This window comes from Nilaparvata lugens, chromosome X (assembly GCF_014356525.2).
Source record: "Nilaparvata lugens isolate BPH chromosome X, ASM1435652v1, whole genome shotgun sequence".
NCBI classification, from domain to species: Eukaryota; Metazoa; Arthropoda; class Insecta; order Hemiptera; family Delphacidae; genus Nilaparvata; species Nilaparvata lugens.
In genome coordinates this window covers 13,681,361-13,703,856 of record NC_052518.1, presented here as the reverse complement: position 1 = coordinate 13,703,856, position 22,496 = coordinate 13,681,361, and the positions used below count along the sequence as shown (strand labels likewise).

At 35.3% G+C, this 22,496-nt stretch overlaps 1 protein-coding gene across 1 annotated transcript; it reads right to left on the bottom strand.

Annotated features, from left to right (window-relative positions):
- Positions 1 to 217: 217 nt before the first annotated feature.
- Positions 218 to 21,758, bottom strand: LOC111061235 (dual specificity protein phosphatase CDC14C). Its single transcript, XM_039442460.1, has 12 exons — positions 21,371 to 21,758; positions 19,288 to 19,460; positions 17,765 to 17,866; positions 17,166 to 17,245; positions 15,439 to 15,568; positions 14,450 to 14,537; positions 10,846 to 11,076; positions 6,756 to 6,894; positions 5,377 to 5,626; positions 5,071 to 5,186; positions 2,428 to 2,610; positions 218 to 356 (listed from the first exon to the last, which is right to left on the bottom strand). The coding sequence occupies exons 1-12, from the start codon at positions 21,417 to 21,419 to the stop codon at positions 233 to 235; spliced, it is 1,665 nt and encodes a 554-aa protein (XP_039298394.1). The 5' UTR covers positions 21,420 to 21,758; the 3' UTR covers positions 218 to 232.
- Between the last annotated feature and the right edge of the window lie 738 nt (positions 21,759 to 22,496).

The following is a 22,496-nucleotide window of genomic DNA, read 5'->3' as shown; positions in this document are numbered from 1 at the left end:
ACTTATAGGAATTATATTTTCACTGTCACTGACTTGTGCGAATCCAGCTTTAGAGTGCAGGTGAATTGAATCATAATAAGTAATAATTGAGAATAATGTATCAATTGAAAAATGTATGTACTACCACCATTCTCAGACACGCCCAAGCGGGAAAAAATGAACAAGCACATGCAAAGATAGAACAAAATAAGAATGGAGTTGAGAGCATAAATTGGTAGATACATAGAGAGACTTACTGGCTGGAGCTACGAAGTGTCATGCCTGCACTCAGGCCAGGGATGGTCGAAGCTTTGGATACCGACCGGGTCAGCGGTCTCAACGTGTGGCTCAAATTAACTTTGGTGTTACAAAGAGATCTGTCGGACCCGTACATAAAGTCAAGTTGTAGCCAGTTAGTTTACTATATCACACATAACTTACTAAGTTATATACAATTAAATACAAGGGACCAAAAACATCTAGAACGATTAAACTTATGTAGGCCTACTAGTACAGTACAGAATAATACGGTTATGTTGCACCAATGTAGCTGGCTTGCCTTAGTGGAGTAGATCTATTCCCTTATCAACACTCGCATAACATATATTTTTACTGTAATTTATTAGCATTATTTATTCATTACTGAGAATAAAATAATATATTAGGCTACACTGACAACTATCCATAATTACTGTGAATTTGTTTTGAACATTTTTAGGAAATTAATTATTACTTATTTGAATGATTTATCACCTGAATACTAGATGGTACTTGATATATGTTAAAGCTTTATTGATTTACAGATGGAAATTACTGAGATATTCCATTTGGATTTTCGTTAATAATAATCATTATTGGTTTACACATTGTCCAATCCATAAGTAATGAGTCTCGGTTCAAGGTGAATCCTTGAACGGTTTTAATATATGTGGATTGAATCGCCTAAAACCATAAAAAGCATAAATGGTTTCTTCTAGAATTTTCAAATATATCACCGAGTCTAATTCTACTCAATTTAAATTCAGGAAGCGTTCCTTTCAAGACTGTTTATGGCTTTAAAAGCGGCTGATCCCGATTTGGTTTCGAGGCTTACATCAATCAATCATTAAAAATCCCTGACAAATTAAACACTCTGCAAAGTACAGTTGAATAAAAATAATATATGACTCATTAATCATGATTGAAACCATGATTCAAACTGAACTTGTACAATACGAAAACTATTTGGAATTAAATAAAGCGACTTTGAAGAACTGCCGTTCAACAAATATGTTGGATGGTATATAATATATCATAAATAGCATTAAGTATGCATGTAGTAATATGTTAATAAGTAGTATGTCATATGTAATACATCGCCGACTATTAGTTACTTAGTGATTTGTTGACTATTTTTACATTTGCTTTGGTTATCTTCTTTTTCGTGTCTATGCTTCTATATAAGGTGATGGCTTGCATTGCTGATGGAACTTTATAACTTCAAATTCAGAAGGGTATCAACTCCATTCAACTACCTCAACCGAAAGTTTATTAGATCCCGTGCATAACTTTTAAGAAAGCAAGGTTCTCTCGAATGGCTGAAGATTCAACTGAACGGAGATATTTATTGCGATAGAGCACTCTCTCAGATCATGAATTACTTTTCAACTAGTTGTACAAGACTAATATAGTAAGAGTTTGCATGAACCTCAGAGATCCCTCTAGTGCTCTAAATACATTTCCGTTTCAATGCATCTTCAAATTCGAGAGTTTAATCTTAATCAGATAATCATTAGAATTGATTATTTTATTATTGTTGGTATTCCAAGATTGGCCAGAAATAGCAAAGCATTAACATTGACATTAGAAACTATTATTGGTTTTCAAGCAATGAATATTGAAGAATAAGTAAAAAGTTGGTTGAATATTTCAGACAGTTTAATTTCATGAATATACTCAAGGTTATTTCGATTTAATGCACCTGAATCTAGCCATACAATTTTGTGATCCACATTTTCACAGAAACACTTGATTCAATTTTTTAGCTACACTATTGCAACTCCTACTCAACTCAAATTAAATGTCGACCACCTTATACCTACATTTGAGATACGATTCAATTATCTAGTGTATTATCTACAGGTGAATAACAAAATAGTCAGTGAAATTCAACGATTAACTCAATGATTACTGTAGAATGGCCAATAATTTGCCTAGAGAAAACTGATATTTTCCTAAATTTTATAGTGTTGGAATGAATGTTTTAGTAGGGGATTTCAACAAATACACAAAAGCTACATACACAAAATGAACTCATCAATACCTTTCCCAATGTAGCTACACAGACTCACACAATACATACACACAAAGACAGTGATGTAAGCTAGTCAGTAATACACCAGCCATTGACAACGGAGATGACATTATCCAGGTTTTACAAGTTAATGAATTTAGATAAATTGATCTAACCTCTTGTTCAAGTTGTTCAAGATCATCGGAGATCGAGGAAGATACTTGTGATTGTTTGCTGGGTCCACAGTGCCACTGCCCTTGCTGGTTCTGACAGGGGAAGCCGAGCTTGGACTGCTTGAGACAGTACATCGTCCAGGGAGCCTTCCCACAGTTCTCAGCCCACTCACACTGTTGTTGTTACTGAAAACAATCAATGACAGACCATCAAATGTGTTCCAAGTGAATATATATACCCATTTTCATTATTGTACGTTGTATTACACTTTTGTTTTTTGTCGTAAACTGAATTGAAGAGTTGAAATAGCCACAAGAAAACAAAACACTAACATTCGGTTGCACAAAAGTCTGCTAAGTTTTAATCCCGATTAAATTCCACAAGAGTCAATCAGAGAACCCGTCTTCTTAGAAAAACCTTCTCTGATTGGCTCTCGTGAAATTCAATCAAATTCAATTCGAATTTAACAGGCTTTTGAGCAACCGGGGCTAAGATAAGGTCTGGGACCACACAATACACTATTATTATTATTACTTTTGAAGGGAAGGATTCAAGGATCCAAAGGTTCAAAGAACCCCACACGTCAACCGAAGCTTATTGTGTTCCCAAGTAGTATGTTAGGCAAACCAATACCTGTGTCCTTTACAAGAACCAGGAGTTTTTCCCTATGCTAACATCCCATTCATCACCTGGTTGCTTGTCGCAATCCAGTGTGATATGCTTGACAGTCTCTTCAGACTGATTAGTCCTCGTGATCTAATTGAGTTCCACTCCTGGCCTTCTTTAAAGATCCTTCCGCTGAGGAAGGGACGGCCAAGTTGCCTCTAGGGCGCCTGGCCACCCTTGACTCAGCCTTTTGACACACATTTGTGCCTGAAGTTTCACCCATCTCTGGTCTCTTGGGTTTTTAATATTTGCCCCTCCGAAATTTCGCAGGGTGAAAAGCCTCACCTCTCCCAAGAAGTTTTGCCTGAATGGCCGCCCTTCTTTGAGCAGTGGTGAGGTTTGGTCTCTCCACTCGTGACCTACGTGAGTTCCACTCCTGGCCTTTTTGTAGGTCCTTCCACTGAGAGAGGGGACGCCAAACTGCCTCTAGGGCGTCCGGCTGCCCTCTACTCAGCCTCTTGACCCACATTATGCTTGATACAATACACTATGCTTGAGGAACATGGTTTATGAAAACGATACTAGAAAAATTGTCAGCTAACCATAAATATTTATTTTTCCATAATGATGACCACATCAATATCTAGCGTGGTTAATAAGGTAGTGCATGATACAATAACTGTGATGAAATGAGATCGGTGCAGCGATAGCTGACTGAAGCAGCTACGCTGAGATCACTAGGTTACTCTGGTTTCTCATCGATAGAAAAACAATCATTTACAAAGCATGAAATTCTTGGAGAAATCACAATTCACCAAGATTATAATCTATTTAGAAATTCAGAAGCTCACAGTGAGCTTAAATAAAGAAATTGGAAAGATAATGGAAGAAATGAATACAACAAAAAGCTCCAATTCAGTGTCGCCACAGATGTGAATTGAAGCTATTTTCCAGACTTGAAATCTGAGAGATTTTATCTGGATTTTTGTAACTGTGCGGTTTTACAAATAAAATTTTATGGCTTTTTTAATTGAACCTCCCCCATAGTTGCCCCATCGTTCGACTTTTCATTAAAAAGTTAAAACAAAGTGCACAATGATTGTTATTATTATAAAACAAATTGTTATTCAATCAACGAACACAATTTGTAGTTGTAAAATAATCAGATAATCGATGTTTATTGACAGAATGGTAGCTATGCATCTGACAACCATCAATGGTTGTCTTCAGGGACATTCCTGAGCCATTGACTCGGATGACCTGGAGCCCAACAAGATGGCGGCTGAACCGGGGCAGACTAGTGAACCCATGCAACGACAACCAGACATCGACTGGTCGATGCAGTTCGGCGCGTACTTTTGAGTATTTGAATATAAATCTAAGAAGAAAAAGAAGTACCCTAAATCGAAAGTAAATATCGGATGTCTCAGAATAACGGGAACTTTTAAAAAGGCCATAAAACGAAAGTAGGAAGGGCAAAAATGATTTTATTCAAACTAATGTAAAGTTCAAGACTTGTCATTTGAGAATTATTAATAACATCTATCACTTTTTGACAATTACTTCATTAAGATGGCTTCCTCCTGCATGAATACACTCTTTAAATCTGCGTTGAGATTCCTGAACGATTGCTGCAACATTTCAACTGGAATATTGTTAATTTCATTCTGTTATAATTTAACCATAGTTTTTGTAGTCTTAATTTTACTGACGAGCTCCTCGTCTCCTTTACTACTCGCTTGAGTTGTAAGCCTACTGTTTTTCTTTCATACACCAGTATGTTTCTATTTATGTTGTATTTCAACAACTGCTGCTTTATTAGTACATCAATTTCCACTTCAGATTTGTACGGAAATTGAAAATTGAGAAACCGGATTTCGCCACTGCAAATTTTCCTGACTTCTGGCATTCTTTCCTGACTCGATATTTTTTTAAGCATCTCCCTGACTTTTAATGACTCCTGACTTTCCGACCCTGGCAAATAACTTTAAATACTTTTAACGGCAAATAATTTTAAATAACAAAATTGATATACTTACTGCACAGAATTCAAGGAAGGCCGATTGGTATATTTTCTTGAAGCTTTAATGTGATTGAGCCGATCTCCTTGAGTGATTACAGACGTCCTGCACCTCACTTCTTTGCAACTCGACTCCTGAAAATATTTATTAAAATATCAACTGATAGAACCACATCAAAATAGTGTATGTTGTCAAAAATATACTCCAACACTTTGGCAAAAATTATAGATACAATAACACAATGAGAAATCTGTCGTTCTATTCAAATAACTTAATAAGATACACTAGTTTCTACTCAGGTAAATTCATAAATTTGTTCCCAACCTTCAAAGTATCAGATGACTTTTTGTCTTCTTTTTGATCTTCGATTTTCATACTGTTATGCAGTATCCTTGACAATGAGTCTGATGTTTTGCGATTCGACATCGTTCTTATTTCTTGTCTCTTGTTAGACATTACATTCTGTAGATATTTTATACTGTAGATGCCAAACTCATGTTTGGGAAATAAATTTTTGTTGCCTTTGGTGGTCAGTCTGTATTCTTCACCTTCTGCAAACATTTGAGCCTCCTTCCTACAAAAAGAAACCAAAATCAGTTTTAGATCATATAAGTACTCCTAACAACGATGATTTCCAAGTAATTCTGATTCTAGAATGAAAAATAGAGAATAAAACTTGAGTGACAAGGAAAGAGAAAGTCGTATCAATTCCACTTTTAAAAATTTTGGGCGAGATTTCACCCAGTGGAAAACTCTGTAATGAAGCAATTCCATATATTTTGACCATTTAAATTATTTATGCTCAATGAAGCTGTGATTTAAAAAATGAAGTAAAATCAGTTGCGAAATTTTCGATAATCTAAATGTATAAGCTATAAAGTAAACATGAATATGAAGAAACATTCATCAGAATAAGTAACCAGCTTTTGATTGCGGATGATGCCCACATGAACTTCTTGCTTGTGCATGGACACTCACAATACAATTAGGAGTAGATATATAGACATATTTTTACAGGTTATCTGAAACGCTGGATAGCTATGTTGTTTTGGTGCATGAACAGAATAAAACAAAAATTATGGATATTATTTTATCTTGGGTTATTCAGACATACATTCTACTGTTGGTAAAAAATCTTCTTTTGGATGATTAATTTCAATTCGATTATTTCTATTTATTTTATTATTTATATATTATCTATTATAATATATATTATTTCTATTTAGATAATTTTCTACTAAAAATTACAATCGTATAATGCTGAATATCTTGCTAAAGAAAGCTTATGAAACTTAATTCTATATGAGGCCGGATTACAAGTATCTTCATTCCCAAATACAGTACTTCGTCAAAAAATCATATTTTATTAAAACTCTTTCTAGTATATTAACTATTTCTAAAACTGTTGAGCTAAATTTGATAAGTAGTATTTTTAATTTAATCATCATGCAGCTACATCTGAAAATAAATTTCCCAAATCAGCGTAGCTTAGTGGTCTGAAGCGTCGCAGCTTCAGTTGCTATCGCTCACGCGAACTCATGAGTTCCGATTCTCATCTTATGTGACATTCATTACTTTCATCCCTCGCCTCATTACCCATGCCCAAGCAAGACTTCTGTGGTCATCATTAACAAAACAAAAAACTATAAGTAATGGGTAAAATTCATATATTTTATTGAACATGTAGACAATTGGATACTTACTCACTCAACCAGACCTGTTGGTGGCCAATGATTGAGCCAGGCCTGCAGATTCTTATCCAAGCGATCGTTTCATTGACTGAAAGCCGGTAATGTTTCATTATGTAACACCCTATAAGTGAGCCAGTTCTTCCAAGGCCAGCTGCAATAGAGACGACAAATTTTAAGGTAAAACATTATGGTATCATAATGTAAAGGTAATGTAATGTAATGTGAGAGGATCGCGCATGCGCAAGATTGTGTAAGTCAGTATAAATTCAGCTCTACATTTTCAAAGTTTTTTTCAATTTTGGTGAATCGTGAATTAGTTCTGTGTGTCATATTACGTACCGTGTAGTGGTGGTTCATTGTTGTAGGCAATTGAATTCTTCGTAAATAGTGTGTGGGCACTCCTAACTCTAATTTTGTTTCTCACTGTGTGTTTAACCTAACTTTTGACCTGTTATTCTCAATGACTGCAACACTGTTGTTTTGTCAAATCACGCTTATTGATGCTGTATACATCAAAGAATGAAAACAGATATATATGTATTGAGTGCAGCATGGTTGGTTCTTATCGGTTTCCGTGCTGTTGACTGATTCTCTGGCAGCTCAGCTGTATGAACTTTTGATTGCTGGTGAAATCTCTCGGTTTATCGCTTAGATAAAGTACCTCATACAACTAAGGACCTATAGATATAGGCCTACATCATAACAGGAGATTATAGTACGGGTAGTTTATTCTTGTTCCCGTTCATAGCATTTCGGCGTCACTGGTTGCCGTGACAACGTAGCGCCGCGGAGTAGCGCTAGATTTGAAAATCTGCTTGTCAGGCTGTAATGGATATACGCTTTTGACTTCAAATATTTTATTGTTGTAAAGCCTATCAGCCTATAATCTATTGTCTTTACATGTGTGACGATCAACCTGTGTTTCTTCTTTTCTCAATTCCTTTCCTATATTCTCTTGCTGTTTCAGGAGCTTCCGCTTTCCCGTCTTGATCGCTCTCTTGGCATTTTTATTTCCTCTCTATTCCCAGTAACCCACATTATCAAAGCTCTTGTCATACCAGACAATGAATTATTGAAAAGTTTCTTCAAGTTATTTTCGTGTTGGTGTATTTTATTTTTTAATTTGACACTGCAAAATGAGTAAAATGCTAACGAGGTCACTTCGCAGTGAGATTTCTAGATTGTCGAGTGAGGATGGTGGGCACCTGAGCGAGGGACTGATGCATGATGAGGTTATTGAGTTGGCCATAGAGTTACATGGCGCACTCGGAGTCATTTCTTCACGCTATTCAAGTGACTCAATAGTTGACATTGTTCCTCATTTGATTTATACATTGAACCGTCTCGATGCCTGCTTGAAAACCAACTCGGATATGATATGGTAACATTTCGAACTACGTGAGTGATGCCGGTCACTAACGTTAGGACAAGTGTGTCGAACACGTTCGAAAGACAAATTGTGTCAAATCAAATCAAATTTATAAATCAATAAAAATTTACAAATATGAAAAACAAAAAAAATTAGTTTCATAAGTTGAGAAGTTCACAAACGAAATTAGAATAGCTTTCATTAAAACTAAATAGTAATTAATATTGGCGTTGCCAGCAAAAGTTTGTGCGCTAGCAACGAACATTCAGTTGATATTCAATTAGAGAAAATTAGAAAAGAAGTATCTGTTTGAAAAAAATTAAGCACTTTTAAAGAAAACTTGATAAATGAAGTAATTCATAACATACAATTTGACAAAAAACTATTCTCTCAAAAATTTTGCAAACAGAAATACAGTAAAGGACAGCATACAAGGTAGCGCAGAGGAAATGCATATTTTTCGAACCGCAAATACTCGGCGACGGAAGGAGGTATTGCTCTTGAACGGATGTTGCCGACGGCCCACTAAGCCGTTTCAGTCGCTAAGGAGCGTTGGAGCATTCAACATCGTGTGTTCGCTGTCGAGCAGTTTTTTTAGAAACAATGAATCTGTAGTCACAGTGCAACGTCTTTTCTGTCAATATTTTACAGGAAACGCGCCAACTAAGCTCCCCGACAGTAAAGCTCCTTTTTAAAACCACTTTCGAGGGGATTTACTGACGGCGTCAACTGAGCTCCTGAGAGAGGAGCTTAACTGACGGGGAGCTCGGTTGTCGTCAGCGTCCGAGGAGCTTAGTTGTCGTCTACGGTCCCGACAACTAGTCCCTTCTGAACCAGTAGGGGATTTACTGTCGGGGAGACTAGTTGACGCTAGCTTGCAAGGAGCTTGGTTGTCTTCACAGAGCCCGACAACCAAGCTCCTCGCTCGCTCTGAGTGCCGCAGTTTTCGCGAGTAAACTGACATATATATTTCATGCACTTACTCTATGGATTTCCTCAAATCAATGTAGAATTATTCCTAAAATTCACATTACATGGAAAAACAAAAATATAAAGTTTCAATCTAAAGTTTTGAATGCCATAAGTTGAAGACTAAACAGTAGATCAGAGTTTTGCTTGATGATATATGTTTATATTCTATACATACATGCAAGAATCACTTGCGAGATGTATAAACTCATTCTGAAAATGCTTGCTAATTCAATAAGGAGCATTTCCAAGTCAGTTGAATTCGGAAAGTTAAATAGTTTATTTTTTTCATTTTATGTTTGCATTGATAGAAGTGACAACATCAACAAGTTTTTCTTATAATAATCGAATTCATAGAAAGTGTGAAAGTGTCTGTGATTGTACTACTTCCCTGCCCGCTTCAAGCTGGTTTCAATGTTCAATAGGGGATCAGCTGTCGGGTATGATCACGACAACCAGACCCCTCATAGGCCTATCCAGCAGGGGATTTACTGTCGGGGAGATTAGTTGTCGTGAGCTTGTGAGGAGCTTAGTTGTCGCCGACTACTAAGCTACTTCGTTCTAGAAGGGGATTTACTGTCAGGGAGACTAGTTGACGGCAATGGTATATTTTGCCAGAGGATATAACGACGCCTGTGATCAAAATAGCGAGGAGACTAGTTGTCGGGGAGACAGGTTGGCAGCGACCCATTTTAGTTTGATTATATTTTCCAGTAGTGAACGGGGGAAACCAGTTGGTTTCTTTTTCATCACAGAACCAGTATTTCTAAACGCTGCAACCCATCGGAGTACAATATTTCGATCAGGCACTGCACCTCCCTCCATCGCAGAGTACTAGCGATTCGAAAAGCATGCGTTTCCTCTGCACCAGCTTGTATAAAATTAAATTCAGTTTGAGACACATTTTAGGTAGTGAGGGGGAAATAAAAATAAAACATGAAAATAACAAATAAATGAATGCATAGATTAAAAATATTTTGGCTACAACATTTTCGTTCTTCATCCAATTCTCTATTTTTATTTCGAGTGCTTTTGTGGGTTTTATTTTTATGAAGTGTTCTGGAATAATATTCATTAGTTTATTTGTTGTGTAGTGAGCGAAGTGATCAGAGTTGAAGTGTCATCGGCGAAAGTCTTCAAGCAATTTTTTTAGGAAAAGTTTCTGTATCTTCGATTTTTTGCTGTTATTTTTTCTTCGCTGCTCTATTTGAGGTTGAATTATTTTGGCATCATTATAATTTGTGATTTTCCAGTGATTATTTACTCTTATCGTTATTGGTTGTTTATTTCATGTTAGAAGCTGCTGACAAACAGCTGTTTTTCGTTTGAAGCCTTTCGCGTGAATGTCTGTTCGTTCGAAGACATGGGACACACATTGTCCTGTCGTTAGTGGCCGGCCTAATAATTCACACAATACTCGTGAAAGACTAACTAAATAAACTACAGAAACGCTAAAGACACATGAAATAGCTTTTTCCTCTACACGCTTGCAAAGTTTCAAGACGTCACTTATCAGCCATGTTTATTATTAAATATAAAAAACAATATATTTTATGATTGATTAATTTTTAACTCAAATAAAAATCATTTAACTCATTGAAATCATTACTTATTTTATTCACCAGTTGTGAATATCGGTTGGACGTCGAGGTAGAACAACAGTTAGATCTATACCATCAATCAGCGATCATGAATGAATGATACCAAAATTTTCACCACTAATCAGAAATCACAGTTACACTGAGGTTTTAAGCAGCATGTTACCTTTGCAATGAACGGCTACAGCTCCTGGTGAGTTCTCAGAGATGGTAAGGAACTGCTTCAATATGTAATCACTTGGCGTACTGCCATCAATGAAAAACAAATCTTTGTGGGTAAACCCAGCTTCTGTAAAGCGCTTTGCATCATACATTTTTTTATTCAATCGAATAACCGTAGTTACATTGTTGTCCTTGAAATGACTGAAATATGTTTCAGGCGAATGCAAAGGGTACCCTGCAAATGATAGAAAATCATACATGAAATTTCACATTCATGACATGAAAAACACCAATTAGTATAGGCGAATCAAATTCATTTCTGGTTTTCTTATTTCACAACCTATGAATTGTATTTTTCAAATTGAATTCCATATAACCATGATGATAGAAACAATTATAGAGCATTTTAAAATAATAATCACTTGAATAAATATGTATGAATGTATAGATATATGTATATCGATTATCCAGTTCTTTGAGAAATAAATTGCTATAACAAGTCATCCAGTGTTACTCGAACGGTTACTCTATTTACTTGTACAATTGTGGGAGGAGGAAAAAATGCCTGAAGAATGGCATAGGCTACTGCAATAATATGCCCCATTCACAAGAAAGGTAGTAGAACCGATTGTGCCAATTATAGAGGCATTTTTCTTTTCAGCATAGTGTACAAGATCCTCGCATCCAAGCAGAAATAATTGCTTATAGATACATTGATTAAATACTCGGCGTGGTTTGAAATACCTCCAATGTGGTTTCAGAAAAAACAGATCCTGCACAGATCATGTGTTTACATCATGGAAAAGTGCAATAGAGTAATCTTCATCAACTCTATATCGACTACAAACAGGCATTTGATAGTGTCCAAAGAAATAGTTTATTCGAAATCATGACAGAGTTTGGAATTTCACTGAAACTTGTACGCCTCACAGTCAAAAATGACTCTGCGCAACACTAGATATAAGGTTAAAGTTCAAGGAATGCCGTCTAATGACTTCACAGCAAACATACGGTAGGGCTTAGGCAAGGAGATGTACTCTCAGCCATATGCTGTTCAATTTAAGCCTTGTAAAGGTTATAAGAGGGATCATCATTAACTCAAGGGGAACAATAATGAAGAGGATGATACAATACATGGCCTATGCTGACGATGTAGTCTTGATTGCATGAAACAGACTCTGGAGACTGCATTTTCTCAACTTCACGAAGGATCTACGCAAATAGGACTTACAGTAAATAACAACAAAACAAAATACCTGACCAGCAGCAGAACCCGACGAGTAAGGTGACAGAGAACTGAGAATTCAGAACTCTGTTTTTGAAAGAGTATCTGAGTTTAAATATCTCGGCTCTGTAATCACTAAAGATAGAGGTCGACATAAAAGCGAAGGTAGCTGCGGGAAATAAGAGCTATTTTGCCTTGAGCCAATATCTCAGATACAGAGCGATATCGAAAAAGTTGAAAATCGAGATCTATGAAAAATAATTAAGCCAGTAGTGTTGGATGAGGAAGAGACCTGGGTTCTTACAAAGAAAGATGAAGATCTGAAGCGAAAAATCCAGAGAAGGATTTATGGACCAGTCTTCATCAATGGAGGCTGGAAAATAAGAACCAACTAGAAATTACGTGACCTCTACAGTAAACCAGAAATAAAATTCAGAAGAATGAGCTGGTTAGGTCACGTTGAAAGAATGAATGACTCTAGAGCAGTAAAGATTTTCAGAGAGAACCCATGGGGACGGAGGCTACGAGGACGTCCACGCAAGCGCTGGCTGGAGGATGTGAAAGGCAGAGAAGGAAAGCTGCTGACAGAGAAGAATGGAGAGGCATTTTGTAGGAGGTCAAGGCCCTAAATGGGCTGTAGCACCAAGGAGTAAGTAAGTACTCTTCCCGCTCCATATGCTTGCCCATTATTCCTTTAGTGAGGTCCACGTTATAATGGCAGTATTTGATTAGCAATAGTATTGCTATCCTTGAATATCATTCAACAAAGCGGATAACACTATCTCTTTCTCGCTTTGCTCTGCTGCCAATGTAGAATTAATAATTAATTAAAATATTTCATCCTAATTATGAAAATTCATTATGAAATTATTGAAAAATATAATTTCATGCTTAATAAAATATAATTATTGAGTATTTTAAACTAGAATGTAACAGTTAATGTTACATCAATGACCTGATCAGCTACCGTCTATAGAAGGCATTGACAAGACAGAGAATCGGCAACGTTTTTATCCTATCTTTCTCCACTGCCATCATTATAACGTGGTCCTCACTCTAGGTATTTTATACTATCCGTTAAACTGTCTGAAGTATGACAGTTGTAAGGCCCATTGACGGTTTAAATTATATATTCAGGCGAAGTGGGACCTTCCCGCAAGGGACTCCCCACCAACAAAAGCCATACGAATTTAATTTTTATACTATCCGTGAAGGACACTCAAATACGTTATACCACATCCAGAATTATGAATAGTCAAATCTACTATATTAAGATCACCAGGTGGCAATTCCGCAGAGGTCAAACAGAACATGATAGCTGACATTTTATTAATGAGAAATGTTTTTTTATTAAGATAAGTTGTTCAGTTCATCATATTAAATATCATACGAGGGTGAATCAAATGAAAACCTTGAAAAGTGCTGTAAAGTTCCGAAGTTGTAAGATTGATCCGATAGTTGGCAGGGATGTTCGTTGAAGCTCACACAATGACTACCCGGTGCATCAGTGACCTTGCTACACACAACTGGCAGTGACTCCAGTTACAATATGGCCGCCCCAGTATCAATATGCACCGCGTTAGAACTGCTATCAGTTATTGGTCAATAAAGTGTCAAACCAATGAAAATTCATTGCAGGATGACAGTACAGTATGGTGAAACCAATGAAAATTCATTGCAGGATGACAGTACAGTATGGTGATTCATGTTTGTCCAGAAACAAACATTACCATCAACCAGAAACAAAAAGAGCAAGTAAGGAATGGCGCCATAGCTCATCGCCAAAACCCCCCAAAAATCCGAACTCAGCGATCAGCTGGAAAACTCTTTCTGACTCTCTTTTGCGATGTAAACGGATTAATTTTGGAGCATTACACTGACAGGGGAATGACAGTAAAAAGTACTTCTCATTCAAATCTCTTGAAAAATCAACTTTGGCCAGTAATCAGAAGTAAACGGCGAGGACTCTCACTTTAGGTGTTTTGTTACAGCATGACAAAGCCAGACCACATACCGACCCGTCTCTCAGTTCAAACTCACTCACCTTATTCTCCAGATCTCACCCCTAGTGACTTTCATGTGTTTGGAAAGCTTAAAGATGCAATAGGGAGACAAGCATTTCCAAAGTGATGAAGAAGTGAAAACCGCGGTGCATGAGTGGCTACAGGCACAACCAAAAGAATTCTTTAAACGTGCAATTTATGTACTTCCAAAGCGGTGGAACACTTGCATAACACGTCAAGGAGACTATGTCGAAGATTGATAAATGTAAGTTTTACCTAATTGTCAAAATAAATCATTTATAACACTTTTAAGGTTTTCATTTGATTCATCCTCGTATATACTGGTCTGAACATGTTTCATACTCAACAGAAATACTCACCATTCTCGATCTTACTCTTCTCATGAGGGCCACAAAATGCAAGAAACTTTTGAGGAACAATCCAGTTCAAGTCACCAAATGGTACTTTCTGTTGAAAAAAATAAAAATAATCTGTTGAAGCTGTCAAAAATGAAATTAAACTAGTTACTTATTAACATAAATTATAATTTAATGGATAACTTGAAACCTCTAGCATGATTTATGAGAGCACTTTATTAAAACCAATGGATTAGATTTTTATTTTCAAATTGTACTAGAGGTTGTTGAAGTATCATATCGAGTGAACGAGAGTTGATTCATTAATAGAGGAGGGTTACAAATTACAATGCAAGAAATAGTAAGTTTCTATGATGAACAAATATAAATTCTTCTTGTTTTGTCTTGTGCAATAAAAGAGAAGCATATTAGTATTCCGTTGATTTACAGATTGTAAAGAGGATATCTGCTGATCTAGGCGAATATAGAAAACCAATAGTTTACATCACCACCTTTGGACAAATCTAGAAATTACATTGGCATCATTCATGTGGGATAAATCGGCACAGCTATCCTTCTTTGATTAATAATTTATTAAGTCTGATATAATTAAGCCTGATAATGTGTAAGGCTTCGTTAGATTCAAGCAAGGGAGCATCATATTTGCTTAATTTACAGGAACCAACTTAATTTAACCAACGATTTTAATTTTCTTGTTGCAGTGACCCGTGGTCTAGTCCTAATGGATAGAGTGCTTGCTTAGCAGTCTAGAGATCCAGGGTTCAAATCCTCTTATTATCAAACATTTTTTAACCAGGTCACTCCCGTGTTAAACTGTCGGTCCCGGCTGAAGTATGACAGTCGTAAGGCCCATTGACGGCTTAAATTATATATTCAGGCGAGGTGGGACCTTCCCGCTAGAGACTCCCCACAAACAAAAGCCATACGAATTTACTTTTACTATTTTCTTATTTCCAAAGTTTTCATTGTTTATAAGCGATAAGATATCTTACCTCGTAGTATTCATACTCTACGTCATTGAAGTCATTGAAATTGAAGAAGCCTAGCGAATGAGTTTTGTGAATGGCATTCAAGCAGTCTTTCAACGTTATTTCGTACACAGATTCCCCATACGAAGCGTCCCTATAAAACAACAAACATTTAGAACATACAATTTAAAATAAGTCTAATGTCACCTATTATGCTCTGAATTTATCTGAAGCATGTATTAGAATAGTATATTAAGTCACAAGGACGGGAAGGGCCGTTTTGCAGGCGAGAATGATGTTTCTAGTCGACTAGCGTCAGCCGAGACTAGAATTTCATTCGAGCACTGCAAAAGACATTCACGTTCAAGTAACTTACACTATTTTTTGTCATAATAATCTAGAAAAGAATAATTGGGAAACAGAAAACATTTCCTGCTTGACATTACTACATGCATTCTATAAACATAACCTAGTTTACAAGTTTCGAATCAGGAATTTCTTGATTGTAGTTGACAAAACTTCTACCTGGAGCGCTAAAAGGCGGCTTTTTCACCAGTTTTGCTGTTGCAAATTCGTAACTAGGAAACATACTCGACTGTAAAGAAAACATATGATTTTATTACAGTACAGTATGCTGTAATGAGAATCATATGTTTATTTGTTCTACAATCAGCTGTTTATCTGCTTCATTTCATGGATGTAAAACAGCTGAAATTGAATGACTATGGCAAAAAAGTTCCAATATAAAGAAAGTAGGTAAATAAATAAAAACTTAAAATCAAAAATTTCAGAACAGTGATAAAAACGGGAATAGAATAACTTTACCCGAGAAGACCACGAGATGGTCAGAGATTTTTCACACTGAAGATGACACCATTGGTGTCGAAACATGTTTGTTATTCCACAATAAATAAGTATTTTTGACAACATCCCAGTGTTTTCATTATGTCAGAGACCCTGAAAATGATCAGGTGCGACCTGAAAACTCTGACACCAAAACCTGAACCAGCCAGGTGACTCGGCATTATTGTTATTTTATTCCATGTTGGAAGCTGCTTGGGGCTCCGACCACCAAGGGAGAGTGACATGCTAATTAATGACACAACTACTCCACACAACCATTTGGTAAGCAGTATTATGCCATGTCCGTCATCCACAAATCATTTGTCCTGAGTAGACGGAGGGAGCCCATTATTATTATTGTTATTATTATTAACTAATTATTATGTAATAATAATTATAACTAATTATTATGTTATTTTTATTTTTGAAAAAAAAAATTAAATACACATTGAATGGAATCACTGTAAATTATTCATAGAGATGAGAAAAGTCGAGTAACAATAACTTACATGGATGTAAGTTTATTAAAAAGGGAACTTGAAGAATATAGAACATTAATAGTAGTCATGAACTCATGATATAATACTTGAAATTTCATATGATATAAACTCATGATATAGTGAACTGCAGCTTAAAATTTAACCTAAGACGTTGCAATAAATGAGAAATAAATTTAACTTATTCTATGAGAAAAAGTAATGATTGAAATGAAATCAATGCATCTATTTTTAATCAATAATACTTTATAACATACCATGATATTAGTTTCAATTTGATACAGAACACCTCAATTAATACATTTATACTTGATACGGTAACCAAACAATTAAAAATACTTAAAACTTGAAAAATAAATTTCAAAAAAAAAAAATTAAAAAGATCTTAATAGAGATATCATATACATTTACCTGAATGCTAGAAATTTTGGATTTCCTTTCCCAATAAGCGATCTGTAGGCCTCATCCGGACTTCTCCCTAGATACAATATCTGAAAAAATTGAAATATTTAATTGTTTTAAACTTATAAGTTGTTATATTTAATTAATTAATTTATTTATTTATTCGTGGACAGAATCACAAATCATATAAATATGATTAGGAAGGAACAACAGGCTTGGCCCAAATCTATTCCATTCCCAAATTTTTATAAATTAATAAAATGTCCAAAAATAGGTTATGTTTCTACTGTAAAACGTTCAAGTTCAATTTTCGTCCAAAAATATATATAAGCTAAACATTTTGAATTTAGAGCAATTAAGACACCAAACTATATTCAAATATAACACTTAATTATCACTTCATATTAAATTAATCAAGTTATTTTATAAAATTTTGAACCCAAAAATACACACAACTTCTCTCACTAAACACAGCTGTTTTATTTTTATTGTAGGATTTAAAGAAAACAGTGAAAATGTTTACAGTGATAAATTCAATAAATTGAATATTACTACTAACAATGGAATATTATAAAATAATACAAACACTTGTAAAGGTAATTACTTACAGCATAGCTAGCGATCAAAAAAGCAGCATTCACTCTTTTTCTTTCATTATCCATGGTTGTGTAATGGACGATCTTTTTGCGCGCTTGTATACTGCTACATGTCTGAAAAAATCATATGTTTAGAAAAGATGTAAATTAAAATTATTAGAATTTAACGATAATTTATTGTAGATAGCACACCATGGAATATAGACTTGGAACACACACTAGATACATACTTCTTAACGATTCAAATCATGACAAGCAACTCATAAAAAACTGACAAGGCTCCACTATGCAGTACAATTGAAAGTCACAGCCACTCTATTGGAGTTGAGTTCTAATCTCTTACTATAGAATGTATACATATAAATCCTTCATAGAAATGAAATGACTTGGCTTTACCTCTCCCTGAAGACCCTATTGTCTACATTATTAAAAATTTAAAATAACATAGTCCAACTTGGGATTATAGACAGGAGAATGTAGATGGAACAGACATTATAAGCTGGACAGAAATGTGTGACTGTACCTTGATATTTGATGCTAAACCGAGAACTTATTTTCACTCTGCTCGATAGGGATCAACACCTTTCCCAGACCTATGATTGGTGTCCAGTGGGAAGGTTAACCTACCTTTGCCAGCTCAGGTAAGAGTACTATCTAAATTCCCAAGAAGTCAACACAGAATTTTGGTGACAAACGGAATAAGATAAACTAATAATTGAGGTCTCTCAATCCCAATAATACAAAGCCCCGAAATACCAAGATGGAATCTACGTTAATCAATCAATCATTTATTTTCGAAACGTAAAAGTGCATGAAAACGTCAAAACTAAAACTAACTTAAAGCTAAAGAGAAAAAGTGTTTTAAAATTAAACTGGTATTCATGTTCTTGAATGAGGTGGAACAACTGTACGTAGAATTCCAGTGAGTTAAGAGAATTATCAAAGTTTAATTTTTACGCAATACCAATGAGACACAGAAAGCAATATATCATTTGTTGGAATGAACATTGCAATACTCGGATAGAAGAATATCAGTTCTCACAGTGATGAGAGTACTCAGAACTCGATAAAAAGTCTTCATAAGGATAGGCTAAACGAATGGATCTCAGCTATGGAGGAAATGGATTTCACAAACTCCAGCAGGAAATCATAGAGCTAACTACGCAAACTGGCTCCAGTATCCCAGTAAACGAGCCGCAATGAAAAGACGACTAGAAGGATACTCTTCAATATTTGTTTCCATTACGAACTGCTTGTTAATAATCACTTTTGTACAACTAAATTACGGCATAGCAGTGAGGTACAACATCCAACTAGAAGGATGTTGTGAGAGTACTGCATTTGTGAACCCAGTTTCAACTGAGGAAGAAGATGCAGCCATACAAAGGGCCAGATGTATCATGATGTCTTGCCAGAGTTTATCAAGCACCTGGTACCAAGTGTAAACTCATGTTTGTTTCAATTGTCTTGATCCAGTAAATCTTGATTCAACGGCATCCTATGCTTAACAAATTATACTATTAGGACTGTAATACCTGTAATTTTTTGTTCAGCTCTGTGCAGTATTTATACAGCATTGCCAGATTGAGAGGCCCGAAATCCGAGTAGAAGTTATCATAAACCAGCTCATCATCTATTGAAAAATACAACGTATTGGCTGTAGATTTCGGCTTGGTTGCAGTCTTCAAAGTTACAAAGTAAAGGCGATCTGTGAACAAAAACCAATGAAATATAATTACTTTCCGAATAGATGTTAAGGCAATATTGTAGTAGTTATCCATACTGAATAAAAATGTAATCACAGATATATTAAAAACATAATGCATATATTATAATTAATTGAATCCTCTTGCATGATAAACGTTCTGAGCTAAATATAGTTCAACCAACGAGGGGTTACAGAGGGAAAAGTTTAGAAAGACAATTTTTGACCTCGTTTAGAGTAATAAGGAAATAAACATGTCAAACATCCACGCCCCTACCAAGAATGCTAAGGGGTTGGAGGTGGTTTAAAGGTACCATTTTTGGGTTTTTCGCATATATCTCGGAAAATATGCGTCTACGTACATGACTATTCGGTGCATAATTTAAACTTACATTTCCTTCAACTTCTTTCATACCTCCTCAAAGTGATATTAAAACAAAAAATACGTTTGCCTCCAATTATTTTGGCATTGAACCTTCTTAACTATTGATGAAAAAATCCATGCTGCTTATACGCTTACTTATTATACATCATTCTCTTCAATTTTATTCATAAATTTCACTACCGGTATTTAGGCATACGCATTTTCCTACGGCATTTTCATCAGTTTTATTGTTGAGTGTTAAATCTTCACTTTTGCAACAACAGATCAATTGACAAAGGAATTTGGAGGGAATGTTTGGAACCCGATTTTTGACTTTGCAGCTTTGTTAAGACTAGTTAGGAGGAGAACATATCAGAAGTCCCCATCGCTATCACTACTGCTAGAGGGATGAGGTTTGTTTAAAATAAAGCTTGGTAAATTACATACACGTTTTGTCCAGTGGGATTTTGTGATACCTTCAAATAAAAATTGGTACTTTTGATATGTCTGCCTCCTAACTGGTCCCAATAGAGTTACAGAGTCAATAATTGTGTTCCAGACATCCTCTTTAAATTTCTTCGTCGAATTAACTATGGTGGCTAAATTAAATATTTCACCCCCGACACTGATGCGGCTATAGCGATTGAAGGTAAGCATGAAATAGTGAAATAATACATCAAATTAAAGATACGGTAATTTAATGCTTTTCAACCCTGCGATTAATAATTATTTTTCTCTGCTCTGTCGTCGAAATAGCTTGTTGTGTAGGCTAGAGATAACAGATTCATCTGGTTTCCATAATAACGGCGAATAGGAAAACCACGATGAACATCAGTCCAAATCATGTTGGCTACACAAATGTGGTTAAATAATAAACACAAATTTACACATTTTTCGGACAAAATTCAAACTATCACAGTAGATGTGATAATGGAATCAAACTGCTTAAACGGTTCTGCCACACCTTGTATATCATCTAACTACTATATGACTCGAATTAAGGGTGTGCTCACACAGATAGCAGTCAGACGATTAAAGTTCCAGCTGTCTTGAAAGGATATAGATATATTTATGGATATCTATATCCTCCTAAGACCGCTCTGACTACTGGCCTCTCTCTGTGTGCACACACCCTTTCTGTATTAGAGCTCTACTACAAAGTCGTATAGGCCAACTTATTTGATCATAGGAAGTCATAATAGTCTAAATTATTTGATCATATGATGATGTAATAGAGCACTATCAAAAATGTTTTATAAAGTTGGCCGAGTATCTATGACTGTGTAGTAAGTAAGTGTGATAAGGCCCTAGATAGGTTATCTTATTTTGCTTAATACTTTTGATATTATAATCCAGGATTAAATTAGGAACTATTATTAAGAAATAGTATGAACCAACTCATTCAAGAATAATAAAGAGCCTGTTATTTGAATTGCCTGCTATCTGAATAAAATCAAGACATTAGATTTGATAAATTGAATTGGGTTAATAACAGCGGTATCAATGAGAAGCAAACACAACGGGCATTACATAAATATGAGTTTCTCACCTTTTATAAACTCTGAGGCACAAACTAAAACTTCGTTAGCTTCCTCCATTTTCGTGTTTTAGTACCTATCACGTAAAATATCAATTCATTTAGTCAAAACTTAAAAAATATTAGTTGTTCCTAATCGAGATGTGGGTACACGGTAATCGTAGTATTTAAAAACGGAACACTGAATTCACACGTCTAGTGAATGACATTTGAAAGCAGTTTCAAATATAAGGCATAACATTATAGTGGTTCAGTTTAACTATCAAGATACTTCGTATTAAAATGTTAAAAGAAATTTGTGAAACACTTCAGTGGGCGACTCTATTTAATAAACATATAACAGCACTTAACTTATTACATTCTTCAACCTACAACAAATAAACAGAAAACCAACTTATCCAACCGAAAACTGCCAAAACATTTCAACAGATCAAGTAACCGAAATCCAAAAAGCAGTTGAATTTTCAAAATATGTGATCAATCAATCGCATATTATTGGATTGAAAATTTAAATCGAGTTAAAAATATTTCAAATTATATCAATTTTAGGAGGTGGATGAGCGAAATTATGTTTTGTGGGTGAATGTTCCACAGCGAGCTTTTTGTAATATCAGGTTGGTAGCTCTGAAAAATGAACCTTGACTAGTAAGTTCGCTAATTTCAAACGTAGGAGTTAGTATGAGGATGAGATAATTAGCCTAAAGACTTCAACCCACTCATAATAACTTATATGTATTGGCCCACTTCAAGTTTTATTCCGACAAAAATTCGCTGATTGCCAATTAAAGGCGTTAAATCTGGTTGAATTAAAGGCGTACTGTAACGACATAAATGACTGACTTTCCTCTCTTGGAATGAAAACGAATTTTTCCTCTCTTCCATGCTTATCAAAATACTCAAACTCCAACCGCAAGCAAACAGTAGTCTATTTTCTAAATTAAAAAAAATAGAATATTATTACAAAATGTATAAAAAAAGTGATAGTAGAGTAAAAAGTAATATAAGCTATTGGTACGGTTGGCTTATAGGCCCTTGAAAAGTAGATTGGATATTTGATAGGTTTAATTAACTTAGGTAATTCGATCACTGCTTATAGATCTGGCTTAGTATATTAGGTCAATGTGGAAAACTAGTGGAA

Coding starts and splice junctions, on each gene's coding strand:
- LOC111061235 (XM_039442460.1), bottom strand. CDS start 21,419: ATGGAGGAAGCTAACGAAGTTTTAGTTTGTGCCTCAGAGTTTATAAAA. Junction 19,461..21,370: donor TGCCTCAGAGTTTATAAAAG/GTGAGAAACTCA, acceptor TTTTGTTCACAG/ATCGCCTTTACTTTGTAACT. Junction 357..2,427: donor TTGAACAACTTGAACAAGAG/GTTAGATCAATT, acceptor CGGGTCCGACAG/ATCTCTTTGTAACACCAAAG.